The sequence below is a fragment of the Chelon labrosus genome (assembly GCF_963514085.1).
Source record: "Chelon labrosus genome assembly, chromosome: 3".
Classification (NCBI taxonomy): Eukaryota; Metazoa; Chordata; class Actinopteri; order Mugiliformes; family Mugilidae; genus Chelon; species Chelon labrosus.
In genome coordinates, this window is record NC_140339.1 from 11804158 (window position 1) to 11831258 (window position 27101).

The 27101-nt window shown below is 42.0% G+C and overlaps 2 protein-coding genes across 4 annotated transcripts; one reads left to right on the top strand and one right to left on the bottom strand.

Annotated features, from left to right (window-relative positions):
- Positions 1-65: 65 nt before the first annotated feature.
- traf6 (TNF receptor-associated factor 6) lies at positions 66-6385 on the bottom strand. 2 transcript variants are annotated; one of them, XM_084574917.1, is made up of 8 exons: positions 6323-6385; positions 4785-5127; positions 4401-4551; positions 3903-4061; positions 3711-3782; positions 3328-3405; positions 2861-3187; positions 67-2391 (listed from the first exon to the last, which is right to left on the bottom strand). In XM_084574917.1, exons 2-8 carry the CDS (start codon positions 5102-5104, stop codon positions 1786-1788), a joined length of 1713 nt encoding a protein of 570 aa, XP_084431043.1. In that variant the 5' UTR covers positions 5105-5127; positions 6323-6385; the 3' UTR covers positions 67-1785. The 2 variants fall into 2 exon arrangements, with proteins under 2 accessions (XP_084431044.1, XP_084431043.1); XM_084574918.1 differs by lacking the exon at positions 6323-6385 and having other exon boundaries at positions 66-2391; positions 4785-5274.
- Positions 6386-6505: 120 nt separating this feature from the next.
- On the top strand, positions 6506-25886 carry ttc17 (tetratricopeptide repeat domain 17; the record flags this gene model as incomplete). 2 transcript variants are annotated; one of them, XR_014698962.1, is made up of 26 exons in its annotated part: positions 6506-6676; positions 7254-7343; positions 7438-7607; positions 7706-7817; positions 8855-8986; positions 9526-9635; positions 9731-9878; positions 10726-10865; positions 11184-11344; positions 11686-11798; positions 12141-12293; positions 12575-12690; positions 12866-13022; positions 13195-13266; positions 13710-13934; positions 16353-16572; positions 17779-17898; positions 18130-18425; positions 18523-18676; positions 18784-18904; positions 19205-19364; positions 19598-19681; positions 19996-20115; positions 20212-20355; positions 20457-22729; positions 25849-25886. XR_014698962.1 is itself a non-coding variant. In XM_084540866.1 (25 exons), 25 exons carry the CDS (start codon positions 6506-6508, stop codon positions 20586-20588), a joined length of 3621 nt encoding a protein of 1206 aa, XP_084396992.1. In that variant the 3' UTR covers positions 20589-22776. The 2 variants fall into 2 exon arrangements, 1 of the variants encoding a protein (XP_084396992.1); XM_084540866.1 differs by lacking the exon at positions 25849-25886 and having other exon boundaries at positions 20457-22776.
- Between the last annotated feature and the right edge of the window lie 1215 nt (positions 25887-27101).

Consider the following 27101-nt stretch of genomic DNA (forward strand, 5'->3'; position numbering starts at 1 on the left):
GTACAGTAGCACACAGACCAGTAATGATACTGTATATCATAAGATTTTAAGATTCATTTTTCATTTGGACTTTTTTTTTTAAATTGTGTTGATTTATTTTAGCAGGTTGCTAGGTAAAGAACATTTTCACTTATGGCAGAATATGATAGTTGTTTTGTTTAAATGGAAAAAAAATACAAATGTATGGTCCAAGTCAGTAGAACACATCAAATGTTCCAATACGGTATGCTTAGCTTTAATTTACGCCTTGTGGCAAATATCTGCACAAGTAATAAATCCCACACTTATAACAACCACTCATTTAGTTATTACCATTAACTCCGCTTACAGTGTAACATTGTAATTGACTACTTTAAATGGCACCAAAGCAATGGAAAATCACAGATCAACAGACGAGAAGACTAAAACACACAAACACCATATATTAATTACATAATGTAAAAGGCTGCTTTAAGTTAAAGACACTGAGGATCTATGTGTACCGGCTGGTTACAACGTATGAAAAAGTGTGCATATGTGACGTCAGCACTGAGCGCCTGGTTCGATTCCCCAGCCCTCAAACCCATATTGCCTGTTTCTACTCACGCACATTTCATAAAAGCAAAAAAGAAAAAAAAAATTACACATTAATTGTGGGAAAGGCACTACTACCAATCGGTGGAATCTTTCTTAACAGAATATCCTCCATGTTGAAAAGTGTGTGTATCAGTTTCGAGGAATATAACAAAGGGATGCCTTGAGAACAGTCACGTCAGAAGTAGTGAGGCATGAAATGTTGAATGTGGACAGAACGTTGAGTTGTGCTAATTCTATTCTTCACAATGACATTTCTTTAAAAGGTACCCTGTGGAGCCTACGTATCCAACAAATGCATGCCCTAAATGCATTTCCTTCTTTATAAAACACTTGTTTTTCATTTAGAATATTTTAAATGACGTGCTTGTATGCACTAATTACTTTCATCCTCCGCTGTGGCCGAATATTTCGAATCACATTATCAACATGCCTCTGCGCGTGTAAGTGTATCCTTGTGTGTCTCAGAAGATGAGATAAAAATACAACGCGTTGGGATCTGCTCTGTAAGCACTGCTCAGAGGTACCACTACTGCTCAGTTTCTCCACAGGGTATCTTCAGCAGTCAGTGCTGTCTACAAAAAAAAAAAAAAAAAAACAACAAGAAAGCAAAGTGTTGTAGTGATAATCACCCTCCAGGCTGGTGCTGCTGAGCTGATTAAACACGGACAATCTTGAACACAGAAGGCTTAATGAATGCACCATGTGGATAAAACACGTTTTTCTAAATCCGTTAAAGGCGTTGTACTGCACGTATCTATTAGACCTGACGTTGATATTTAAAATTTGGGCAAACAAAAAACAACTTTGCACGTACTCTGCAGTTTCCAAATTTGCAACGACTGTGAATGAAAATCTGCCTGCTGGCGACATCTACGATTCAAAGCACGTGTCTATTATTTTGATTTAATTACCATGATTTATATCATCCTGTAGCTTACCAATAGTGTTCCCTGTGCACTGACATCCAAACATTCACTGTCTGTTCACACTATGAATCTTATTTTTCCAAGCCCTTCTAAAAGGACTCCTGCTTTAACTACATGCCTGGTAAAATGGGCTTTCAAGCTAACACTTTTGTCAACCTCCACATCAGGAATACGCGTGGATAAAATTGGAAAATAACTCGTGCCCGTCCTTTCCAATGAACTGAGCAATACTGAAACACAAGATGTCTGTACGCATCATGGTGATGAAGAAATGAGTTTGACTTTAGTCCCTTGAAAATGACGTCTCGGGTCCTCTAGGCTGTACTGCTGGACCCTCCCGGTGAAGCATAGTATCAAAACGTGGTGTCACCTCACAGCGGATAAGCAGAGTGTCATCTTTAACAAAAGCTCTCTGACTTAGCTGATGCAGGTGCATAAAGGTAACATATCCAAATCCTTTGGGGTTGCGCTGAATAGTGGGCTTCTGGAACGCTTGCAGGTCTGGTTTAGTCTCCATCACCTCCACGTGATGCTGACCCTCCGGGCCCTGGTCTAGGATGGCCAGCCGGATGGTCCCTTGAAACGGCCAGGTCAGCTGCCCATCAAAAACTCCTTGCATGGTGTGGATGAAGAGGGAGATGTAGTTGGAGCAGCGTGGGGCATTGGGCGTCTGCAGGTGTAAACGCAGACACAGCTTGTAGCCTGGACGGCCTGTGTAGAAGCCAGGGCTGTGCTCAACCACTGGCATGCCTGCTTCTTGGCTCCGTAGGTGGGCAGAGAACCCTCTGAGGCGCCAGACGAAGATGCCATGGCATTGCTGGCCCTCCAGCTCCTTCACTGTCTCCTCCAGCATTGACACCCTACGCCTGAGCTCTGCAAGCTGGCCTGCCTGTGAAAGAAAATGGGACAAGGGTTTCAAAAGACGTAAACTTCAAGAATATAATGACTAGAGCTAAAATAGAGTCAAATAGAGAAACAAAGTGAAAGAAATGAGCCAACAAAAACGGACGACCTAGAACAAAAAGAGGCACAAGTGTTGCTCTTTAGAAAAGTATCTGTTGTTGATAGCCCATTATGTCTATCTGAGAGAGATAAGGTATATTTTTACATTATTGATTAATTAATTACGTTTGAAATTATATACCACTGATAAATACATTAACAGTATACTAGCATATACTAGCATTTAAAACTAGGAATCTAGCTCTGAATGAAGTCACTACGTCATAAGAAAATTAAAAATTCAAATTCGATTTGTCCATTGTCCGTTATATAATACAAGCTAAAGGTTAAGACAGATAGCAAATTGACACAAGCGCTGTTGATGCACATACAAGAACTTAGAAATGCTCCCTTACTTGTGTTTCTTTTAAGATAATAAGCTCACGCAGCTGGTGATCCTGCTTCACCAATCGTCCATCCATCTCTCTGAGCCTCTGCTTCTCTTCACTGGGCTGACTCTGACCACAGCTGTTGCTGGTGCAGCTCGCAGTTCTTCTGGATCCACTACACGCCGTCGCTGATGCTGCATCTCCTTGATCGTCCGAAGAAGCCGAAGCTTCTGGCGTCCACAGGGATTTGGGTGTGGTGCCGTTCAGGCTAAGGCCACGCAGGAACTCGGCCATGTAGCGCATATGCATCTGTGTGAACTCCTGCATGTGCTGAGCTAGGTTGTGGCGCAGCATCTGAAGATGGGCAAACCAGGTTTATTTAAGACATGGATTTGGCATGGGTTTCAGCAACAGTGAAACAAACCTGGTTTGGAATATTATTTCTAAAGTGTGTATGATTTGCAACAGAAGAATCTTTAAACCTCATCACCTACCCTTTCCTTACAGCCAAAGATGCTAAAGTTACAGGCGATGGGTGCTTTTGGGCAATCTGTGTCACAATGAGATTCCATCTGAAAGAAAAACAAAAACATCGGAAGCTCAGCTTTTTTTTTTTCCAAAAAGTTTTATTGTATAAAGGTAGAAAAACACACTCACTGACAGGGACCTGAATTCATTTCCTGTTTCAGACAGAAAACCAAGATTCTGTCTGAAACAGAAAACCTGCCCACGTCAGTTGTGACATAGTGAGAGGAATAGTTCCCCATAGTTTAAAGAAAAGAGAAGTTCTGTTCTAGTTAAATTATAAGAAAATCTTTAAATTTTGACATTTTGATCCACCAGAGGTCCTTTTTATGGCAAGCACTGAGACACTCACCTGGTCTCTGATGAGTTCCATCTCACAGTACTGACACTTCACACTGGCAAAGGGACACTGCTGCATATGAAGCTGCAGGACCAATCAAAACAAGACAGTGATGAGAGTATTCCTCACTGGAGCATACAACAGTTATTTTATGTGATTTTACTGTGAGAAATGTGCTGAAAGTGGTTAGAGGTGCATCGGTACCTCTTTCTCCTCAAAAACAAACTCTGTCACACAGTCTGGACACAACATAGGTCTTCTACCACACTCAACAGTTGTGTGCTCCTCTAGGCGGCTCTTTCTCACAGACTGCAGGCACTGTGGGCAGGGTTCAGTGGCAAACTCGCAGTGTTGCAAATGATTCTGGAGGGAAAACAACATTGTGACACGATGCAGTTAGTGTTCCTGTGCTCACGTACAATTTCCACACGAGAGGAAGATGCAGTTCTTGACACCTAAACCTAAAGTGTTTTCTGAAATGGTGATGTTGCTTTTAAAGTCATTACTTTGAGACAGCTCTTTGTATTTGTTGACACACAAACATCCAGAGGTTTATTTTTTCAGGATGGTTTTAGTTATTTTATTCTTTGTAGTTAAGTAATCATCTGAATATCTGAAATATCACGTAAATCTTCTTATCCAGCATTGCTCTCTTAACATTGACTGATTTTTTGAGCTGTGTGTTACTTTCAAAATTCTAACCTCTAAATGTCGGAGCTCCATTTTGTCAGCACAGCCAGAGTTTGGACAGCGAACAGTCAGCGAAAGAATCTCCCTTTTGGCAAAGTTATCAGGAAACAACTGGTCTTCTGACAGCGATTCATTGTCCACCGGACATCTCTGTCCTGTATCACTGTTTGGCAAAAGGAAGCAAAACATTAAGGAAACATTAATCACATAGTCAAGGAGTAAGACATTTATTTGAGCAGGAAACCTTGTGTCAGTGGAATGGTGTGTTGTTTAGACACTGCAGTCATTTAAGCCTGAGATTTCACAGATTGATCTATTGCTTATAAACGAGTATCGGTTCCAAGTGCTTTATAAATCTAAGTCAGTGTTTGATCTGAGAGGAGTACGGCTGCATACCGAATGGACTTCTCAATACAGCTCTTGCAGAAACGGTGACCGCAGCGTGTTTGAATGGCATTCCTCAAAGCCATGAGGCAGATAGGGCACTCATATTTACTCTCTAGGGGTGGGTCAAATTCCACATCATAGCCCTGAGGGGGGGCAGAAGCCTGAAAAGAGGTGCCACTGATATAGGTGCCGGGGCTCTCTGAAGGGCTAAAAAGGGATTCCCGCTCCTTTTCCTGCATGGCTAAGGCACAGCCGGACAAATCTCCACCAACAGCTCCTTCATAGCTGTCCTCCTCCAGACTGCCCTTATTGCTGTCAAAGCAAGCCATCTGTAGAGATCTGCAATCAAAGTCTGAAAGCAAGAAAAGAAGGATAAGATTGTGTATAACATTTTGTTTTAAATAATCACAATTCACGATTTTCCCCTCTTAAAATGAGAGGTCGGTACTAAGCAAAAAAGCTAAGCAAGGCAAACTTTTTCATGTCACATAATAATGCTTTAGTAAGAATTTATGATGCCGATATCAAGAGCTTCCAACTTCTCGATCACATTGACTCTAAGAGCACAGCTGGACGAAGTCTTATCTGTGATCAAAAAGAAAACCCGAAGCTACTATACAATCGCTTACTGAATTTTACAGACTACCCCCACCCCCCCTTCACAGGAACAAGCAGTTACAGAAGATGAATGAATGAATGAATGAACTCATTCTCAACTTCCTCCCTTCTTTAAAAAGCCATAAATACGTTTAACTGTTACTAAATGGTTTATAGTGCCAATAGCATCCATATAGTCTCTGTTTCATCATTGAAAATAACAAATTTAATTCAGAAAATACTGAAAAGTGTCAATCACAGTTTAACTACAGTCCACAGATCTCTAATTAAGATCTCTCACTAATAGTTTCAGCTCTAGGCTGCTCCAGTTTTATGCATAAAGAACTTATTGTTTAACTAGGGTAAAGCTTTTTATTTTTTTTCCCACTTTTAACACTTGTGCATCACTAGGGAGTGGTAAGTGCCACATTGAAGTTTCTGTTTTGTTTTTGTATCACGACAGCATCAGTATCAGCTAAATGGTAAAGTGTTAAGTCGTGTATCCTGTATCATTAACTTTGAAGATTCGGGATTTTACAGGTTACTGGTTCCTCTTTATGCTGAAACATAAACGGTGGAGTTAGTGCATCGTTTACTAACGACTTGTTAACTCCTCCTAGAAGCTAACGTCACACCTACAAACTTTTAAACTTTGGCTATTAGTTGTGGCTCTGAATAAAGTGGTATCTCAAACACTATTAATGTGCCACGTGAAAGCAACATTAAACCAGATTCGTGACAGCTAGCTAACCATCCGTACACATTATTGTCATTTGATGAACCAGTCATGCCCCTGGATGCGGAACTACACTCCAACGAATCTGACTCGCAAGCCACAAAAAGAAACGAAACCAGCAGGTAACCAGCAGCGAACAAGCGTCCTGAACGGCAAGGAAAACAATAAGCTACCGACTTGTGAAGAACAAATATTAGTCTTGGAGTATACCCACCTTTGCCTTGAAAAACGTCTCGAACTTTTCGTTTCTACGGAATTTCCTGTTTTTTCTTTTTCTTTTTTTTTTTTTTTTTCAATCGTCACCAAAGAATTACCATTTTCGATCGCGGCGAACGACAGCGCCCCCTCCTGGCCGGAGACCGTCGTCGCCACAGAGCAAAAGGGAGACCAGAGAAAAATGGCGGACCTCAGGAAAATCTGTCCTGAGTCTTTTCCCTGCCGTGTCAACTGTACGCGAAAACCGTTGTTTCAGGGGAAGCTTTTCATCCTCTTCTGTGTACTAATAGTGGACTCCGGAGGAGCAACGACCCACTGGGTTGTCACAGAAGATGGAAAAATCCAACAGCAAGTATGACAGTTAGCTCATTGACCTGCTAGCGCTGCTTATGTGGCTAGCTCCTAAAGCTAACTATTTTTCTTAGCATAAACGGTAACGGTTCATTGTGTTGTTTGCGAACATAACTGTAGGAGGTGCCTGAACACAACAGTATTTATTTACCCGCTCTGCTAAAGTCGCATACAAGTAGAAAAGACACGCATTAAAATTAATTTTATTTAGCTTGCCTAGTCGCCTAACCTAATCAAACTAGTTAATGTCAACCTATCGTTGGGGTTAGGCAGGTCGACTTCAAGATAATTAATTTATTTCAGGCCCATTCCTATAGAAACTGCTTATCAATATTAATTTGTTATTAGCGTCAGTGTTTGTTAGTGCCAACAGCCAGCAAACTGCAGTCACCTCTTAAATGGAAAACCCGTGTTTTTGTTTATGTGGCAAGCTGACAAGGAGGTCTGACAAGATGAGTTTGCACATTTGAAATCAAACCCGGGTATTTCGTACATGACTCCACACAACTTGAAGATGCTGTCTCTGGGCTGATATGTTTCCCGTGCATCAGTAAGGCATCGCACTGCTTTTATTTCAGGTGGACTCCCCATTGAATCTGAAACATCCACACGATGTTGTAATCTTCATGAGGCAAGAGACTCGTGTTAACTACCTCAAGAAGCTGGAGGTGGGTACTACCATGTTCATCGCTTACATTTTCAGTGGATTACTTCGGCCTGCCAGTCCTTAACGTCTTGTTGTCCTTGGTGATGGTTGAGCAGAAGCAGCTAGTGGCGCAGAAGATTCACATTGAAGAGAATGAGGACAGAGACACAGGTCTGGAGCAGAGACACTATAAAGAGGATGCAGACTGTGTAATGGCTAAGGTACCCCTGGGGGACCTGGACTTGTATGATGGCACTTATATCTCCCTGGAAAGTAAAGACATCAGGTAAGCTCTCAATAAAACACACCGGCATAGTCATGAGATATGCTTAAGATTTATTACCCTTAAACCTCTACAACAAAGTCGCCCTTTCTTCCCTGTAGCCCCGAAAACTATGTGGATTCCCGGTCGGCTCTGCCCCCAGATCTAGAAAAGCCAGACTGTGCAAAAGTCTTTGAACTACCTTATAGCATCCACGCATTCCAACATCTCAGGGTGAGTAGAGTGCAAACAATTGCTGGGACGATAAGGGATTATTCACAATGTTGATTAGAGCTGATAAGCGTAAGCATTTGTGAGAGGTAATTTATCATATGTAAGCATTCTGTAGTAAATGTACACTCACTAGCCAGATCATTAGCTGCACAAATAAAAAAAACAAATGCCTTCTAATATAAGATTCCTCCACTAAATCATTCTTTCATGACTGCTATATTGTTGAATTTGTGTTGGAATCGTGTAAGGAAGACAGTGATTCAGCTTTTGGAGACAGTAGTGTGGTTGGTGGTACTGTTATTTATCTTAGCCTACTGACGACAATGGGGTTGTCAAAATAAGAGAATTGTGTGTCAGTACAGCACAATGCAATTCAGTAGTAATACAAACCACATCCTTCAAATTAAAAACACAGTTTGAATCAACAATCGTCTGAGTTATTCTTTTTTTTTTTTGTACTAAATCTTAATTAACTGACAAGTGAGTGTATTTAACCTGTAGTTACAGGAACACTGCTTTTCAATGTTTCATTGTAAGGTGAGTTAGGTAATGTGAAAAGAGACAAATTCAGAGAAAAATCATGAACAGTGAGAATTTGGATTCACAGTTAAAGCAGTCATAGGCGTCATATTAAAGCAGTCTTATTTAGATCAGTTTGGGTGCACTGTTATTGGTATCCAGCAGCACTTTCAGAAATGAGGGCCTTGGGCAAAGATGAAACCATTTTAGCGGACAATAAATAAAGTTAATATTTTGGAAACCCAGATACAGTACCTTCGCTACCCTTTGCTTCATCAGGTTAACTCAGGATGTGCGTCATTGGCTCATTAAATTTATGTGTAGAGAGAGAGAACGTGTGTGCCTTGGGACATGGTATGCTGTTTTTCTACCTGTAAAATCCTTGAGAAGTTTAGCCCTGCTATTAGGTAAGGTCATTAGTGCACTGGTTATTAGGTGCACAGTAGAGATCTTAGCTTTTTTTATTTGATTGATCACCTGCTAGAATTGTGTTTAATCAAGTATTTTGTCTGCTCTAGGGTGTGCAGGAGAGGGCGAACCTGACCTCCCCACTTCTTTCTAAGGAGGATCCCATTTTTAGTTCACTGTCCCATAAGCTGGGCCACAGTGTTGACGAGGTGGGCCATCGAATCCATCAAGCCTTATTGAGGGTAAGGTCTGCCGTACAACTTTGTGTGCAGTGTTTTACTTTTTTAAGCAGTAGTAACTGTCAGTACCAGCCCAGACACATTCTACACAAGTGTCAGCAAGTGAGCCGTATTAAGCATGTGACAGAGATCTCTTACCCAATCCAGAAAAACTAGGATTACATAGAGGCAATGCAAGGGCACAGGAGAAGAGACTAGAAGTGATGTGGCTACAAGACACCATCGGCTTTTACTAAATTTAGTAGTTGTAGGTGAAAAAAACCTTTGCTTACACAGAAGGGATGGATGGCATCGCTTTTCAAATAGAGATTGATGACAAAAAGAAGAGCTAGCTCCCTCCGTACACTATATATTTTTTTTATGTCCTGCTTGTCCTCTGTACATTTTGGGTGGAAAACATGCAAGAGGTTTACTAAGGCAACCAGAGCCTGGAACGTCCACTGGTGACCAACTGCAACGAGCAAATCGAACGCGGATAAGCAGTTAATAATTAGTCCTTTTGAGTATTTGTTTTTGCATGACCTCATGATTGTGCTTTTCAGAATTCGTCATCCTGGGTGCTGTACAACATGGCGTCATTTTACTGGCGTATGAAGAACGAGCCTCAGAGGGCAGTGGACTGTGTAGTGCGTGCTCTGCATTTCTCCCCGAGGTACAGTCAGCCTGGTCAGAAGCCTTCTGCACTAATATATTATTTATTGTATGAGAATGCTCACAGGTGTGTCTGTGTGTTTATTGTTCTTGCAGGCAGCATAAAGATATAGCCCTGGTCAACATGGCCAACATCCTGCACCGCGCCCATTTCTCAGCAGATGCTGCTATTCTCGCCCATGCTGCCCTGGACCTTACCTCGGATCTCTTCACCAGTCACTACACCTTGGGCAACATTTATGCTGTGAGTTGAAGAGAAAACTTGTGTCTAGAAACGACAGACTTGGCATCTAGTCAAACTTTTATCATTTTATCACAGCATGGTCCCCGTGTGCAACCATGGAAACAAATTTGAATCATTTACAGGCTTTTGTGGTATATTATGGAAAACTTTTTGAAAAATTTAGAATTATTTAATGAACCCCATATGCTATGTCTACTTTTAATGCAGTAGTGCACAAATGAAAAACGTGTTCCCACTGTGAAGTTTCTGGAACTTTAGTTGAATTTCACAGTTACCAGGGTTATAGGCCAGTGCCGTAACTGACGTGCACCTCCCCAGCAGTGATCCGCTTGGTAGTACCGTGTTTCCGCTTTATTATTTCCAGCTGCTTTTCCATCTCCTCAATTTGATTGTTTTGGATCATTAAAGAATCAGTAAGGTTGACTGAGGAGGTTTGGAGATATAGATATTTGTATGACTTGTGTGACTTGTGAAAGTTTCAGTCGCCATTGTTGAAAGTAAAGCAGGAAGCGGAAACCCGACTAGCGTTTGGGTGGCGTTGTTACAGAGTGAGCCAGACTGACGAGTTGCACTGGCGCAGGCTACGTGCATAGGTCCTTGCGTTTAGGTCCCGCTGTACCATATAAGTGCCTTTATTTTGAAGGGGAATCTTATCACATCACCATAATTTTACTAAACACATATATTTGAGTCCTCAGAGGTTTATTACCAGCGTGTACTACCTTGTACATATTTTTAGTCTGTTCTTTGTTTAATTGTTGTCACAGTTTGAATTTTACATAAAACAAATGAGCTCTGACCTCTGCGGTATCCTTTGTCTTTATGTCTTCTCTTACCGTCCGACCAGATGCTTGGGGAATACAACCACTCAGTGCTGTGCTATGAGCAGGCGCTGCAGGCCCAGCCAGGCTTTGAGCAAGGCCTGAGGAGGAAACACGCTGTGCTCTGTCAGCAAAAGCTGGAGCAGCGCCTGGAAGCCCAGCACAGGTAAGCAAGCACTCTAGGTACTTTCCATGGAGTTACGCCATACTGTTCATTAAATCAAAAAATTAGGTAAGACGTCCTTCAAATTGGGTGCAGCCAACTTTATGCAATGGAGACACACTGTTTGATCAAGGTATGTCGGATCATTACCGATAGGCTTTTAAGTGGATAAGCAGTTTAGAGTACCTGGGAAAGACGACCATCGTTCAGTGTGTATCAGGGATTTTTAGTAAACACATAGAACCTTCGCGAGGGATTTTTTTTTCTATGTATTTCTGCAGCTTGCCTGTATTTCCCTACTTCTTCTTCCAATATTTATAGGTCCCTGCAACGGACACTGAATGAGCTGAAGGAGTACCAGAAGCAGCATGATCACTACCTTCGCCAGCAGGAGGCACTGGATAAACACAAGCTGCTGCAGGAAGAGCAGATCCTGCGCAACATTATCCATGAAACCCAGATGGCCAAAGAAGCCCAACTCGGTGGGAAACAGTGCACTCTTACTACACCAGGGGCATGACAGAACTGAGGCATGCAGCTAGCATGATCTCACAATTCAGTTGATCCTTTTATTTGATTGCATGTACAGTATATTGGAATTCTTAACTTTTTTTTCCTCTGTATTACTGGTATTAAATATAACTGGCGTTGTTAGAGAAATGCAAATTTTCACCACAAAACAAAGAAAGAAGGGACCTGATCACTTAGGCACTCCACATTAAGGTGGCACGTGTCAATTCTGAGAAGAGCAAACATCAGTACACATCAGTTCTTCCTACAGTGTAGAGCAGCAGCTTAGTATTGTGGGTCATTTCTGTTTCAGGGAACCATCAGATGTGTCGGCTGGGTCAGCAGCAACGTAGCCTCTACTGCCCCTTTGACCAGCCTGTGCGCTATCACCGGGGGGATTTGTTTGAGCATGTCCACTATGTCCAAGTAAGTCTTCATGTCAACGCACAACATACAGTACCAATAAAAAAATCCGTAAAATGTTTGCATCTGTAATTCTGTAAGTGTCAAACGATACAGGAGCTATGAAAACGCATAACTTTAACATAGAGTAATGTACTGAGATCAAAGGAAACAAAGCAAAAATATATATGTCCTGTATATTCAGCAGGATAGGATGTCCAAACATCCATTGTATTAACAGAAAGCACACACAGAATTTCAGTGCAGTCATATTGCATTGTTTTCTCACCATGATAAGAATGAAAATGTATCTGTTCATCTTATTACTGGGGCATAATCTTGCTTTTTTTTCTTTCTTGGTCATAGTTTGGGGAGGAGGTGTCAGTGGCCTCCAGTGTGGCACTTGTTTCAGAGCGGAACTCAAACCAGACAGCCGCCAGCCCCCAGCTCCATCCCTCTGTGTCCGGAGACCAGGACCCTGCTGCTGCCCTCTGGGCCGGCCATCCGGACTACACACAGGCACGATAAGGAAATTGCATGCAAATAAATGATTGGCAGATCACCTCAGTGTGGAGCACTGTCTTGTTGGTACCAGAAAGCTAAATTAAACGTCTGTAATGCTAATGCACACTTTTTCTTTGTGATGAAAAGACCATACATTCCTGGAGTCCTGATTAGTGTGTCTGAAATTGTCTTCAAATGTGTCTTCAAATTGTTAGTCTAACCCTTTTACTGATGTTAACATGGGCATAGTAATGGTTTTGAGACCAGGAATCACTGAAAGTGGGTTTTTGCTTTAGGACATACAAAGGATATTGTGGCCTCAGAGGGCAGACTGTGCCCGGGAATACCCAAGTGTTCCCCCCGCTCACCTGCTGCCGTCCTTCTACCTTCCACCTGAAACTCAGGGCCTCAGGTCAGTGCACATTCCAAGATATTTTTTTAAGGTACATCGTAGCAGAATGGTTACTCTTCGAGGTTTGATGTTCCTCAGAATGATCCTTAAAACTGCATACTACATGCAAAAAACTGTACATTAAAATGACCACAATTAACTTGTAACTGAAATACATTAATTTGTGTTTATTCAGCCCAGTGGCAGCTCTGCTGTATGGGAGCAGCAGCCCTTCTCAGACAGTAGCTCTGCCAGACTGTAGTCCTGTCCCCCAACCATATCCAGCCCTCCTGCCCTCCTCTCTAGACTGGGGCCTGGAAGAAAAGGAGCTGCCAGATCAGTTTGCCTCTGAGGTATATGTCTGCCTTTGCCATTGGTGTGTGTGTTTGTGAGAATTGTGCATAGGAAAATGACAACTTGATACGCAACACATTCAGTGTTCTATACTCTGTATGTGTGTTTGTTGGTTGGTATTTCCAGTGCAGAGGAATAACCAGTCATTAATATTTCTGTGTTTGTTTACAGATACTGCAGTTGCGCAGTGGAGGATGGACACTGGAGCAAATTGGCCACAGAATAGCTCAAGCCATGAAAGAAGTAAGGGAGCTCCCTATGCCGCGTTCACACTACAAGCAATGTTACAAAACGACCAAGCGTGGCCAGTTAAACTGTTGTCTAGTCGCTGTTGAGGTTCTGCTCAAGCACTCCTCTCTGTTGTTATGCTGTCATCCATGTAAAAGTGAAAAGTTGAAACGCATATGATTCATCGTTGGAGTGCAGAAAATAGTTGAAGCGTTAAGTGTCAAGGCATCACTTTCTAGCTTCACGTTGCTCCTCTGTTATTGCATCGAAATTACTTGAAGGTCTAAATCTGTAGAGTGTCACGTAGTAAATTTTAGTCTTTAATTATTGTTCTTTATTTATCCTTTATTAAATCAATGCTGAAACGCATTCAAAGTGTTTCAAAGCTAAAGTTACGGAGTTACGGAATTCTTTTTCAGAGCTAACAGGAGTTTTTTTTTTTTTTTTGGCTTACATAGGACACTATACTACACTGGCAGGTCTACAATGAGGCAGCTCTGTTTTGGCGAGCCAAAGGCAATGGTAGCCATGCCCTGCAGTGCCTGCGTCAAGCATTGAGCTCAACTCCGCCTTCCCATCGCCACTTGCCCCTCACCAACGCTGCTAACCTGCTGCTACACTACAGCTTGACCGCCCACGCTCAAACACTGCTGGAGCATGCATTGGCACTCAATGCGTCAGAGGTAAAGGCACATTGATAAATAACTTGGCTAACCTGGGTTTTTACCATTTTAGAAAGGATCACATATGCTTACCTGTACGCTGTACTTTTAACCACTTAAGGCACACACTTCAGCAGTCGATCACATGGCAGTAGTGTATAATAATAATATGCAGCACTCATTACCAATATTGTATATTGTTGAAAATCCAAAAAGGTAGTAGGTTCTTATTCATGAAATGAAGTACAGAACATTAACCATTTTATACCCCACAGCTTTATATTAAATTAAAGGTCAAAAATCATTACCAGCCATACAGTGGCCCTAAACGTGGGGGAGGGCAGCAGTACATTGTGTCATAGCATGGCATAAAACAATCATCATTCAAGCTGGTTGCAGGAACTTAGGAATTTAGTTCTCTCCTTTGGCCTCACTCCCAAAATAGTACCATGGAAAAATGGAAAATGACTGTGTGGCTAAAAGAAATTTACAGGATCTACAAGATGGTATTTAGGGCAGCCTTGACTAAAGGAACATTTCCTCTTGTTAAATCAACTGAGCTGTCCCTGAACGATTTTTTTTTCCCACCGAGGCAATGATAGCAACAGCTCATTACGGAACTTTAATTGATAACAACTTTGGTAGTATCACGCATATTGGTGCTACGAACAAACGTCAGCACCAGCCACCTCCCTCACTTACCCGAGGAGGTAAGACGGTTGTATCGGGGCTGCAGAGCCGGCACCAAGCTGAAGGCTATGCGTTTAGCGAAGAGATGGATATGCAAGCCCCTGTGTTCCATCAGTGATTATGGGGAATGTGAACTCACTGGCCAACAAGACAGACGAACTGGCTGGACTAGTGATGAACAGTAGAATCTATAGGGAATGCTGTGCTTCACAGAGACGTGGCTAACGCCTAGCATCCCCGATGCTAACGCGGATTTAAGTGTGTGTTTACATCCCCCCATGAGTGCATGCCAATGTTGTCTGTGACGCCATCCACACCGCCATCGTCAGACTTCGGACGCAGCATCCTGATGCCTTAATGCTGATCTCTGGAGACTTCAACCACACGACACTGAACTCTACGTTGTCTGTTTTCATCCAGTATGTGGATTGCCCTACCAAGGTAAATAGGACAACTGATCTTCTGTATGCAAATGTGAAGGATGCATACAAGGTTACACCTTTACCACCGCTGGGGAAATCAGACAGTCTGATCCTGCTCCAACCTCTCTACAGGCCACTGGTTGCACGGCAACCCACCACCAAACGCTCCTTCGGGAAATGGTCGCCTGAGGCAGAGGAAGCTCTGAAGGACTGTTTCCAGTCCATGGATTGGGGAGTGCTGCAGGAGGCTGGAAGTGAAGACTTAGAGGGGATCATTGGATACATCACTGATGACATCAATTTCTGTATGAATGTTGTTGTACCCACCAGAACTGTGTGCTACTTCCCCAACAATAAGCCCTGGATCACCAGCGACATCAAGGTGCTTCTTCTCCGGAAGAAGAGGGCTTTTAAGGATGGTGACCAGGAGAAGCAGAATCCGCCTGCAGCAGGAACTCAAGGTCCGGCTGAAAGAAGTGACGGAGAAATACAGAGCGAAGGTGGAGCAAAAGTTGAAGGATGGCTGCACTAAAGAGGTGTGGGACAGCATGAAGACCATCACCGGCTGTAGCACCAAGAAGAGGAGCACTGTTGAGGGACATGAGGAGAGAGCCTACCAGTTCAATTACTTATTTTACAGGTTCGACTGCCTTTCCCCCTCTACTGCCTCATCCTCACTCTCACCCCCACCTTCCACATTCACTGCTGGAGATGAGGCCTCACCACCACCACCATCACTTTGGCTCAGGTGAGCGGACAACTAAGGAGGCTCCATCCCAGACAAGCAGTTGGCCCAGACGGAGTGTCCCCACGATTACTCAGGGCCTGTGCTTATGAGCTGTGGGAGCCCCTTCAGTGCCAGTATCAGTACCTCTTCTACGCTGTGGTGTGCTGGGGAGGGAGCACTAAGAAGAAGGGAACCTTGTGGCTGGACAAACTGATACATAAGGCGGGCTCTGTTTTAGGGGCAGAGCTGGAGTCCTTGACATCTGTGGCAGAGGCAAGGACCTCGAACAAACTCTGGTCCCTTTCTGAGGAAATTCAGAAATTCTAGAAAATTCATCAGGCACACTAGTGAAAATGAAATCATTCCAATAGAGTGATCCTGCACTGAATCTTTACTAGATTCAACTGTGTTTTTATTTTGGAGATTGTAGTTTGTAGTTGGTACACTGTGGTGAACAAGGCCAATAAACTGTGGTGTGACCCATTTGCAAAACTGCAAAACTTTTGTAAATTGTGTAAATTTTACATATATCTGCAAAAATGTTAGTTTTCCCATCTGCTAATTTTCTGTTGCCCTGTTTTGCTTGTTTCCCTCCCTCAGCCCCACACTCTGCTCAGCCTGGTGAGCGTGCATTTGGCCCAGGGCAATGTGACAGGTGCTCTGGCCTCGTTCCGCCACATCTTGGTGACGGCCCTGTCCTCTTCCTCTTCCTTCTCATCCTTTGCTGGCTGTGAACAGTGTCGCTCCAGCCTACCGCTGCTGCGCTGTCTTCAGTTCTACCCCTTCCTTTACAATCTTTCGCACCGACAGCCCTGCGCAGGTGAGTATTTCACACACACTTAAGCTAATTTTACTTTATTTGTGCGCACATTTGTCTCAGCTTCTTTTGAACTCTTTTAAAACTGCTTTTTAAATGCAGATTCACAGATTTTGTTCAGCTGAGCTATGAAATGCAGTACTGTTTCAGTAGCGGTGTAGGGAGCTCTAAACACTTTTAAGTGACTTTTATGGCAAATTCATTAGAGCTTTTAAATATGTATACCTGTGTTGCCCAATTCTACCAGTTTACTAGATTAACAGAATATTAGCGATGTATGCAAACTGCAATCAAAAATCCACCACTTCAAGCTTCAAGAGATGCCGTCAAAAACATGCTGTTGTATTTTTGATGTGAGCAGGAACTGCACCTTTCCTTTATTCATATCAGTGGGAGTGAGGAGAAAAGTGCTTTGAAGTGGAGAAATTTTCCCACTCAATAATTTAAGCTGCAGAAAATAGCTGATGCCAGATTTAGAAAGCACTATATTTTACCCTCTAAAGCTAAATATCGCACCAATAAAGCGCACCAAGCACACAAGGCCACACGAGCAAAACAGACACCCACCTTAAGATTGATATATACACAGAACATAAACTAACTTCTACTATATTACATTTTATGATGGCTGCAGCTGCTCCTATATTTTTGATCCTTTTGAAAAACATACATAGATGAAGAATCTTGCTTAGTAGGGCTGCAACCATTGTGTGAGATCCAAGTAAATAAATAAAATCAAAGCCTTGACAGTGAATGGAGTCAGTAGAGTGTGAGCTGAAGGGACAGAACTAGAGTTGCTAAAATATGAAATGCATCACTTTGAGTCCTGGTGAGTATTGTTTCCTGAGACCCAGTGTAATCTCTGCCATGTGAAAGTTATAGGTTGAACTCTTTTTACACCATATTGATCGATTTGTTGATTCATTTTATTCATGAAATGTATGCAGTGAAACCAAAAACTGTACAGTATTTTCAAAATACACTATTAGTATTGTTATTATTATTATTAGTTTACATCCTGTTGAATGTATATTTTCTATCAAAGTAGGGTTTTAATGTCATTTAAGTATAAAGACATTTGTCTTGAAGTTTATAAAATATTATATTAATACACTTTATTACTATTATAGTTTGTTGTGAGTGCCTGACTATCGGTGTGGTGAGGTTCGGAATAATAAGTGAACTTAAATTTCTTATGGCGTACTGTAGAGGGTGCTGCCTGCATCGCTGAGGAGGACCTTGGCATACAGCTGGAGGAATGGGAAGGCAGCGAAGAGAAGCAGGATACACCTTCCATTTCTGCCATGGAAGACACCCTGCTCTTTGAGAGTAAGAAACTGATTTATTGGCACCTTCTTTGGCAAAAATAAAACCGTGGTGCAAAGAAATCAGCTGGAAATTGGATTATGATTAGTTTAATTCAGGGCAGTTTTGCCTGTGGAAGAAATGTCCATCCCAAACATGCAAGATCTTACACTAATGGCCTTCGTTTCACATTTCTCTATTTGCTTGTGTATCTCAGTGCCACTCTAAATAGCCTCTTTTCTCACCACCTTCCAGAGGTTATCTTGGACAGCAATGGGTCAGGTGAGGCAGCTGGACAGCAGCAGGGATCTCCCTCTGTCTCAGGAACGGCTCAAATGACTGGTTCCTTTGTGGACGGAGGAGTGGAAAAGGAGGAGGAGTGGCAGCTAAAGGAAGACCTGATGGGAGCATTTGAGGGAGCACTGGACGTAGGAGGAAAACGAGGGGACCTGCGAGGTATCCGGGTGCTAAAGAATGATCGCGTCATGGGTGCACGTGCCAGTAGTGGGCCATGTTTTGGAAACTGTGAGGATGACGATGGAGCAGAGTGGGTAAGTGTGGAAGCTCGCCCTTTTTTGTTTTTATAAAATAAATTTATGAATTAGTAATAGTCTCCTAACAAAAGTTTTTTTTGTTGCTGGTGTTCAGATCACATTTCAGGTTAAGCGTGTTAAGAAAGCTAAGGTAGATGGGTCGGAAAGTGTTGCCATATCTGATGACGGCCAGAATGGGGAGTCCCTGCCAGGTGGACACTCTGTCTTGGAGATCAGCGGCCCAACTATCCCATCCCCTGGTCCTTCAGGTACATCATACATCTGCATTTTATTTATTCACTTGCAACAACATGAGCACCAAAAAAAGTTACTGACAGAGATGTCTTTATGGTTTTTATGGGGTTTTTTTTGGCAGGCCGCTGGAGAGACTACACAAGTCTTGGCTGGCCAGGGCCAGAGGAGTGCCAGCGGACACGGAGGGTGGACCTCACCACTGTAGCTAGCACTTGGCTGGCTGTGTCTGCCAAGAACATTGAGTAAGACTGTCACAGTCAAGATCATGGTCACATTTTCTTGTATTATATCTTAAGTTACAAAGAGTTTTTACTGATCCTATTGTATTAATTTACTTAGTAGACATATTCCTTGGTGAGCTGCTTTAAAAAGGCTTTTAAAAATACTTGCTGAATGAGAAGAAATAGACAGGATCAGGAAAGCATTGCTGCCTCATTGCCATTACACTTTTTCTGCATATCAGCAAACACAATTCAGTGAAAGTAGTTTAGTTTTTTGTATTTTTTTTTTATTTTAAATTTCCCTTCACTGCTTATTTTCAGCATCACAGAGCACATAGACTTTGCCACGCCACTCCAGGAGCCAGCGGCTGAACCTTTATGCAATGCCAACCTAGCTGCCAGTATGCACACCCTCGACCACCTGTCAGGGGTGGCCAATCGTGCTGCCATCCACTACACTGGGGAGAGCCAGCTGCGTGAGGTAGGCTGAGGAGGAAGCCACAGATTACAAGAATTGACAGGCAATTCTAAACAGTTTTAAGTCACGTGGATTATGAAGCACGCCATTTCAAAACGTGCTGGATAGCACAAAAACAAGACAGTCAGTGGTTGATATTTTGATGTGAGACCGAGAAAGAGGAAGTCATTACTGAAGTCATTAGTGAGCACAGCCCCACCTCCTAGTTTATAGTCTCTTCTTGTCCTAACTCACAGGTCCTGCAGAACCTCGGTAAAGATAAGTTCTCCCCTCAGTCTTTTGAGCAAGTGGGCACCCGCATTGCTAAAGTTCTGGAAAAGGTAAGACAACATTTAAGAGAATGATTGAGGCAGAGAATTTTCTTTTTCGCTTCTAGAGTCTAGATCCTTTTTTTTGTGTGTGTGATCCTCGGAGCAAGTTGCATGTTATGTATTTGCCAACCCAATCCTGAGCTTTTGTAATGTAAAGATAGAGTATGTGTGTTTTCTGTGGTGTTTGTCTCCAAATTGATGCATTTTTTCAAACCATAGTAGAGCTGATCTGCTACAAACAGTTATTTAAAATAAAACTGTTGCTGTGTATGTGTTGCCCTTTGATTTTGTTATTTTTTTCTTCCTTAACTCTTAAACTACAGAATCAGACGTCTTGGGTGTTATCCAGCATGGCCGCGCTGTACTGGAGGGTGAAAGGTCAAGGCAAGCGAGCCATCGACTGCCTGCGACAAGCGCTCAACTACGCCCCCCATCACATGAAGGCAAGTTCGTCGTGAGCTGCTCCTAACCGTAAACCTCTCTGGTTATGACTTGAACATGAGAAAATAAAACATATTTCTCTTTTAATCTCGATCCAGGATGTGCCGCTCATCAGCCTGGCCAACATCTTCCAGAACGCTCGATTATGGGAAGATGCCCTTACCGTCGCCCGCATGGCCGTAGAAATTGCCCCTCACTTTGTCGTGAACCACTTCACCCTCGCCAACGTCTATATAGCAATGGTAACGGACACAGTTGAAGCTTACAGTTCAGTTCTGTCATTCTCAAATGCAACCAGTACTGCAACAGAATATCAAGGCATTTAATTTTTTCTCGACATCAGGAGGAGTTTGAGAAAGCCATGCACTGGTATGAGTCTACGCTGAAGCTGCAGCCGGAGTTCGCCCCTGCCAAAGATCGACTGAGAACCATTCAGTGTTACCTGCTCACCAAGAGGGAACGTCGACAGCCCTAAACCACTCAACCAGATTGATCCCAGGAGTACCCAGTGATCATGCACACATCAGATGAACACACACATACATACACTGTACTACAGATAACTTGCACACAGTAAAAAATTAAGAAACTAGAACCTGATAAAATGCGAAATATCAAGAACCATATCCAGAGGAATCTGGGTGCTTTTTTTAAATATATTTCTTTAAGGTCTAAGTTGCCCCAAAAAAATCGGTTTGAAATGTCAAGTACAACTGTAGATAATCTTGACCCACAACTTAACCTGTAAAATGCAGGACCTTTTGTTATCAATGAAGAAGTTATGGCAGTCAAACACATTTTTTTGTCTTTTTTTCAAGGTTTGCTTGACTTGCAATAAAGGAAAAGGGGGTAAAATTGATCAATGCTTTCAAGTTCAGCTTATTCTAACGCAAAGTTTTAATTATGTGCTAATTGGAAGGAAAAACTTACTGTCATGAAGACGTTTTATCATTTCGGTAAGAATAGGTGGCACCTTAAAATAAAGGAAACGCATATATTATTCCATACTACTGCCTAGAGACGACGCCATGTTTTAATTTAATTTAATTGGAGGTTTTAATTGAAAAAAACAAAGAAACATCACACAATATTCATGTAAGTCTTTTGCTAAGATGTGCTTCTCAGCTCAGAGGTTAAGAGTTCAAACTCAGAAATATACGACCTCACTATTTGCTTATTAAAACGGATGGGAATTCTCAGTTTTTGCACTTTTTTCTCTATCATTCCTATTTATATGGGACCTAAAAAACTTTTTTGAGCTAATTTAAAGACGGGACAGAGGAAATGAAATGCGCTATTACATTTGCTTCTTAACTTATGGAAATCATCCGGCAGAAAAGGCATTTACCATTGACCATTTATAAAAACAGTGGAATCTGTATTAAATGTACAGTATTAAAGGCAGTGTGTGGATTTCACTTTGTTTCTTTGTCTTTTTGGGGGAATAATAAAAGAGTCTGGGCTTTTTGAAGATCCTATAACGTTTTCACTTTTATCACTTTGCGGCCGTGAACGCCCGATTCCAAAACTATTATAAGCAAAGCTGCAATGTTTTTAACTGGACATTTTAAGACTGACCTACAGGTGGCGATGTGTGACACCTTTTATCGGCTCCTACAGTAATCTCCCTCTGATGACCCCATGTGCCTTCTGCATCCAGCTGAAAGAAGATTTGGTGATTAAACAGAAGTAATCCATATTTTTGGGGGGGATTGCCAACCACATAATTACTATTTCAATGCTGTTTTCACTGGTGCTCATTACAATAATCTAAAATAGTATCAAATACTTTGAGGACACGCTCAATGTTTGCACACACTTGGATAAATTTACACACTTGTTTCATGTCTTGTATAGTGCTCAGTAATGACTGATAGCACTGAAGCTGGAGCATCCGGAGAGAACCCACGCAGACACAGGGAGAACATGCAAACTCCACACAGAAAGGCCCTAGCCGGGTGATGGATTTGAACCCAGACCCTTCTTACTTTTAGCAGTTAAGCTGCTGAAATAAAACAACAAAGAAAACATATTATTCCGGTCGTAATTGTGCATGACTGACAAAGAACAGCAGCAAATCTTCACATTTGAGAAGCTGGAAGCATCATCACGTATAAAAATGGTTGCTGATTAAGTTTCCCTTGGTTGACTGACACTAGATACTGAGTGACCAAAAGCTCTCTAAACAGCTTTCCTTTATGAATTTACCTCGGACTTGTCGATTCTTTGCTTTTTGTCCGTAATTTAAAATAGTATCAAATACTTTGAGGACACGCTCAATGTTTGCACACACTTGGATAAATTTACACACTTGTTTCATGTCTTGTATAGTGCTCATTAATGACTAATCAAAGCACTGAAATCTAAGAGTCAGGTGTAATTGTTGCTCACTGTCACTGTGGTTTTGTCTCCCAGTTTCTCTAGCCTAATCAAAACCAGAATCATTCAGTTTTGGATCTACTACTTTGCATTCGTCGCCACTTACTTAAAGAAATCAAGTCAGCTGATGAAAAGCTTTGGATCTATGCTGCGCAGAAAGTGATGTACGAGGTACTGACATCAGATACAGATGACAACAACTACAGGTTATAGTAGATCGGACAGCCATGAGGAGCAGTGAGTGAACATTTCCAGTAACTGAGGTGCTAAATTTATGAATGATCTGGCATCGCAGTTTTTATTTTATGTTCTCCTTTGCTAGATGAAAAAGTTTAATGCACAAACATGTGTTGAAGAGTTAATAGGAAAAAAAAAGCAAATTTAAAGCTAAAAATTTAGCTCCCTTTCCCCCCTACCTCATCTGTTACGTCATCATCATTATTATTGTTTCAGTAGGTGTAATCAATGTTTTCCTTAAAAGTGATCACTTGTTCAGTCACTAAAATGCTTGGAAATGTTAGAAAAGTGAAAGTTAATGTTTCCACACAGACAAAAAGTCAAAGACACTGAAATGATGAGTTCGCTGTCATAGAAGAGTACCAAATCCTCACATCTGATATTGGATTTTGCCTTTAAAACATACAGTATGTGTTTTAAAATAATGAATAATTTATCAAAATTGCTGCCATTTTTTCCAGTTTGATCTACTCCATTCGGCTAGTCAATTTAGCTGTACAGCTCTGGGTGTGAATGGCAGTAATGAAAGTGCCATGCATCTCTAACAGTAGTCAAACTTTTTCAGTTTCAGTCCTGAAACTTGACGATAATCAGAATTTCACAGCTATACAAAACTAAGTACTTGCGTGTAACAATGCATAGAGTGTGGGAGAGTGAAAACCTGGCAGACCAAAGCTGCCTGTTTGTAAATGATGTTGCCGATGCAGCACGGATCAGCTTAGAGCAAAGACTGAGCGGTGCGTTCATTCACATAAAAAGGTGCATCCGCATCGCATCAGTGTGAAACAGCATTTTTTATTTATTTTTTTTCCTCCTCTTGCTGCCTTAAATTACAAGATCTAAAAATGGCACCATCACAGTGCGGCCTGCTATTTTTAGCATCCTGTACAGGAACGATGTGGCTGCAGATGAGCTGAAGTGTATGCACAGACTCCTATAAATACAAGTGCAACACATCAGAGGGCGAATTTGCACCTACACATTTGCCGCCCTTTGGATTCGGTACCGCTGAGGACGAGCGAGCTGCTGCATTGCTAATGGATGTTATTTATTGTTAGCCCCCCTTGGTCTATTCCTGTGTAGCCGAACCCATTCTCCGCTCTGTTTTGGAATGTTTCTCAATGAATAATTGACTGGAGTGGTATTTTTGACCAACCCTGTCTTGGGTGCAGTGTATAAATAGCTCATGTGCAGCAAAGCGTGCATGGATTTGTCAGGAGCGTTAGGCCTGGGAGTAGGAGCCCTGTTATGTAACAGGCATGTGAGTTGGCACACCACAGAGACGCTGCATTGAATGGGTGTGTGCGATCCTCTGTTCCCATTGAGTGTTTTCAGAGTGATAGTATACTCACTGGGAGCCCTTTGTCAAGTCTGCTGCAGCTGCTGCAGATAGATTTGTTACTGCATTAGCTAAACTTATGTACACCTCTCGTTTATTATTATAATACGCTTTATTTAATGCATCATAAATACTTCAAATAAGCAAATCCACTTTATTTGCATTTGGACATAGAGCATCTATGTGTTGCCCTATGTTATATTGGATTGTCTTGTTAGTAACTGACTGATGTTTTAATAGCTGATATAGTTTTTTTAATGTATCTTCTTAAAAGTGATATTTATACCGATGCAATGTTAAAACAATGGGTTAGAACCTGTTCCAGTCATATTCGGCCCTAACCAGAAGCTGAACACTCATTTTGGGTTGGGAACAGCTGGGGGAACAAGTGGCCGCCGCTCCGATGGTTCTCGTTTGTTCCTGATGCTAAACTTTCCGTTCCCACTTCCACGTTGTTGTGGCAGCGTGCAGTACGTGGATATTTTTGGCTCGCCGCGGCTGAATATAGTAACGCTGAATGGATGTTGCTGCAACATATTACATAATAATAGTGAATTTCCAGCGCAGACATGAAAGGAGATGACTGCTGTGAAGGCGCAGGAGCGAAGAGTAGATCGAGACTCCAAAAGTAAATAGGCGCGCATTTAATAATCTCGCAGTTTGCTTTTGCATCGTGTTAAATTGATAATAAGAGTACTTTGTTCTTATTATTTTGCATGTAAACCATGCATATACAGTACAAACGCCACAATGTCCACTTCATGTTTTGTCCGGAATTGATCAGACTGCAAGACTTGTTCACTACAGTCACAGAGTATGCATTATTTTATGCTATATGGCTTTATGGAGACAATCATTTTCACTGCCATTAACATCAAATCTTCCTCGTAACTCATCGTCCTATTTAATCTTAAAGTTTCCTTCAGTATGAGACCGTTGGGTTTGGTTAAATCGTTCTTAAGTGACTGATATAGGCCAGCAACTAGCATTTACTTTCAGCAGTTCATTCATTCGTTCATTTCCTGTAACTGCTGGTCCTCTGGAAGGAAGGAGGAGCCTGTCCCTGCTGTCGTCAGGCGAGAGGCGGTCAGGTCTCCAGTGTGTCGCAGGCTAAGACAGAGAGACGGACAACCATTCACACTCACACTCACACCTACTGCCAATTTAGACTCATCAACTAACCTTAACCAGCATGTCTTTGGACAGTGGGAGGAAGCTGGAGCACCCGGAGAGAACCCACGCTGACACAGAGAGAACATGCAAACTCCACACACAAAGGCCCAAGCCGGGTGATGGATTTGAACCCAGAACCTTCTTACTTTTAGCAGTTAAGCTGCTGAAATAAAACAACAAAGAAAACGTATTATTCCGGTCGTAATTGTGCATGACTGACAAAGAACAGCAGCAAATCTTCACATTTGAGAAGCTGGGAGCATCATCACGTATAAAAATGGTTGCTGATTAAGTTTCCCTTGGTTGACTGACACTAGATACTGGGTGACCAAAAGCTCTCTAAACAGCTTCCCTTTATGAATTTACCTCGGACTTGTCGACCTGCTGCTAGAGTTGTGGAGCTTGTAATTTTCTTTCCCCCTCTGGGACAATGACAACAATATAAATCATGATCTCAGTGATGTGACTTAAGTCTGCCTCAACTCCTGTGAATGATTTCCACATCTGGAGTCTGGCTCGTTCCAGATTACACGTCAGGCTCCGGGTTTAGAATTCTTTGCTTTTTGTCCGTACTGATTTAAACTAAGCACTCTGGATGTTTTTGCAGCTGAAAAAAGAACAAGAGACTTCCTTTGAAGATTCCTGATCTGCATTAACCACGTCAAGTTGATTGTCATCACTGTAAACCTGTGAGGCAACCTGCATCAGCAACTTCAGGTACATGGAAGATCTGTAAGTGCTTTGTATCATGTATAGGATCTTCGTTGTGTTGCTGGGAAGCTAGGTTTTGTTTAACCCGCCAAACTCTCCTCTGCTTGTAACATAACTGACAAATATGCAAATATGTCCATTTATCCAAATATGATCTACAGAGATATAAATAGACTTTTAAAAATTGAATATTTGGCCTGAAACTCTTGGGTCAGCTTAGACATTTAATAGCTGTTATGTATTAGATAACAAATCAAAAAATTATTTTAAAACATTGCTAACTGTCAGCCTGTACATACGGTTGAAACCAGATGTTTACATACACTGTGTTAAAAGACACATAAACATTTTTTCCTCGCCGTCTGAGGTTAAATCAGACTAAACCTCTCCTGTTTTAGGTCAGTTAGGATTACTAAAATTATTTCTATTCGCTAAATGCCACAATAATGAGAGAGAGAATTTCTTAGAGAATTTTGTATTACAGTTTACATACACAAAGATTACTATGTCTTTAAACAATGAAGGAAAGCCCTGATGATGATGTCATGGCTTTGGAAGCTTCTGATAGGAACATTTGAGTTAATTAGAGGCACACCTGTGGATGTATTTTAAGGCTACACCTCAAACACACTGCTTCCTTGTTTGACATCATAGGAAAATCAAGAGAACTGTGGAGCTCCACAAGACTGGTTCATCCTTGGGTACAATTTCCAGATGCTTGAAGGTGCCACGTTCATCTGTTCAAACAATTATACGCAAGTATAGACACCATGGGAATGTCCAGCCATCATACCGCTCAGGAAGGAGACGGGTTCTATGTCCCAGAGATGCTTTTGGTGTTTTGGTCCGAAACGTGCGAATCAACCCCAAAACAAAAGCTCAAAACCTTGTCAAGGAGATGGCTGAAGCTGGTAAGAGAGTGTCGTTCTCCACAGTGAAACGAGTCCTGTACTGACATGGGCTGAAAGGCCACTCAGCGAGGAAGAAGCCATTACTCCAAAAGCAACATAAAAAAGCCAGATTACAGTTTGCAAATACACACAGGGACGAAGACCTTCATTTTTGGAGACATGTCCTGTGATCTGATGAAACTGTTTGGCCATAATGCCCATCGTTACAGTTGGAGGAAAAAGGGGGACGCTTGTAAGC

What these genes read in the sequence shown, in the direction of transcription:
- traf6 (XM_084574918.1), bottom strand. Translation starts at nt 5,104, where the DNA reads ATGGCTTGCTTTGACAGCAATAAGGGCAGTCTGGAGGAGGACAGCTAT. An exon ending in TGTATTGAGAAGTCCATTCG is followed by an intron (nt 4,552 to 4,784) that starts GTATGCAGCCGT and finishes TTTGCCAAACAG; the next exon opens with TGATACAGGACAGAGATGTC. An exon ending in TTGTTTTTGAGGAGAAAGAG is followed by an intron (nt 3,783 to 3,902) that starts GTACCGATGCAC and finishes TTGGTCCTGCAG; the next exon opens with CTTCATATGCAGCAGTGTCC.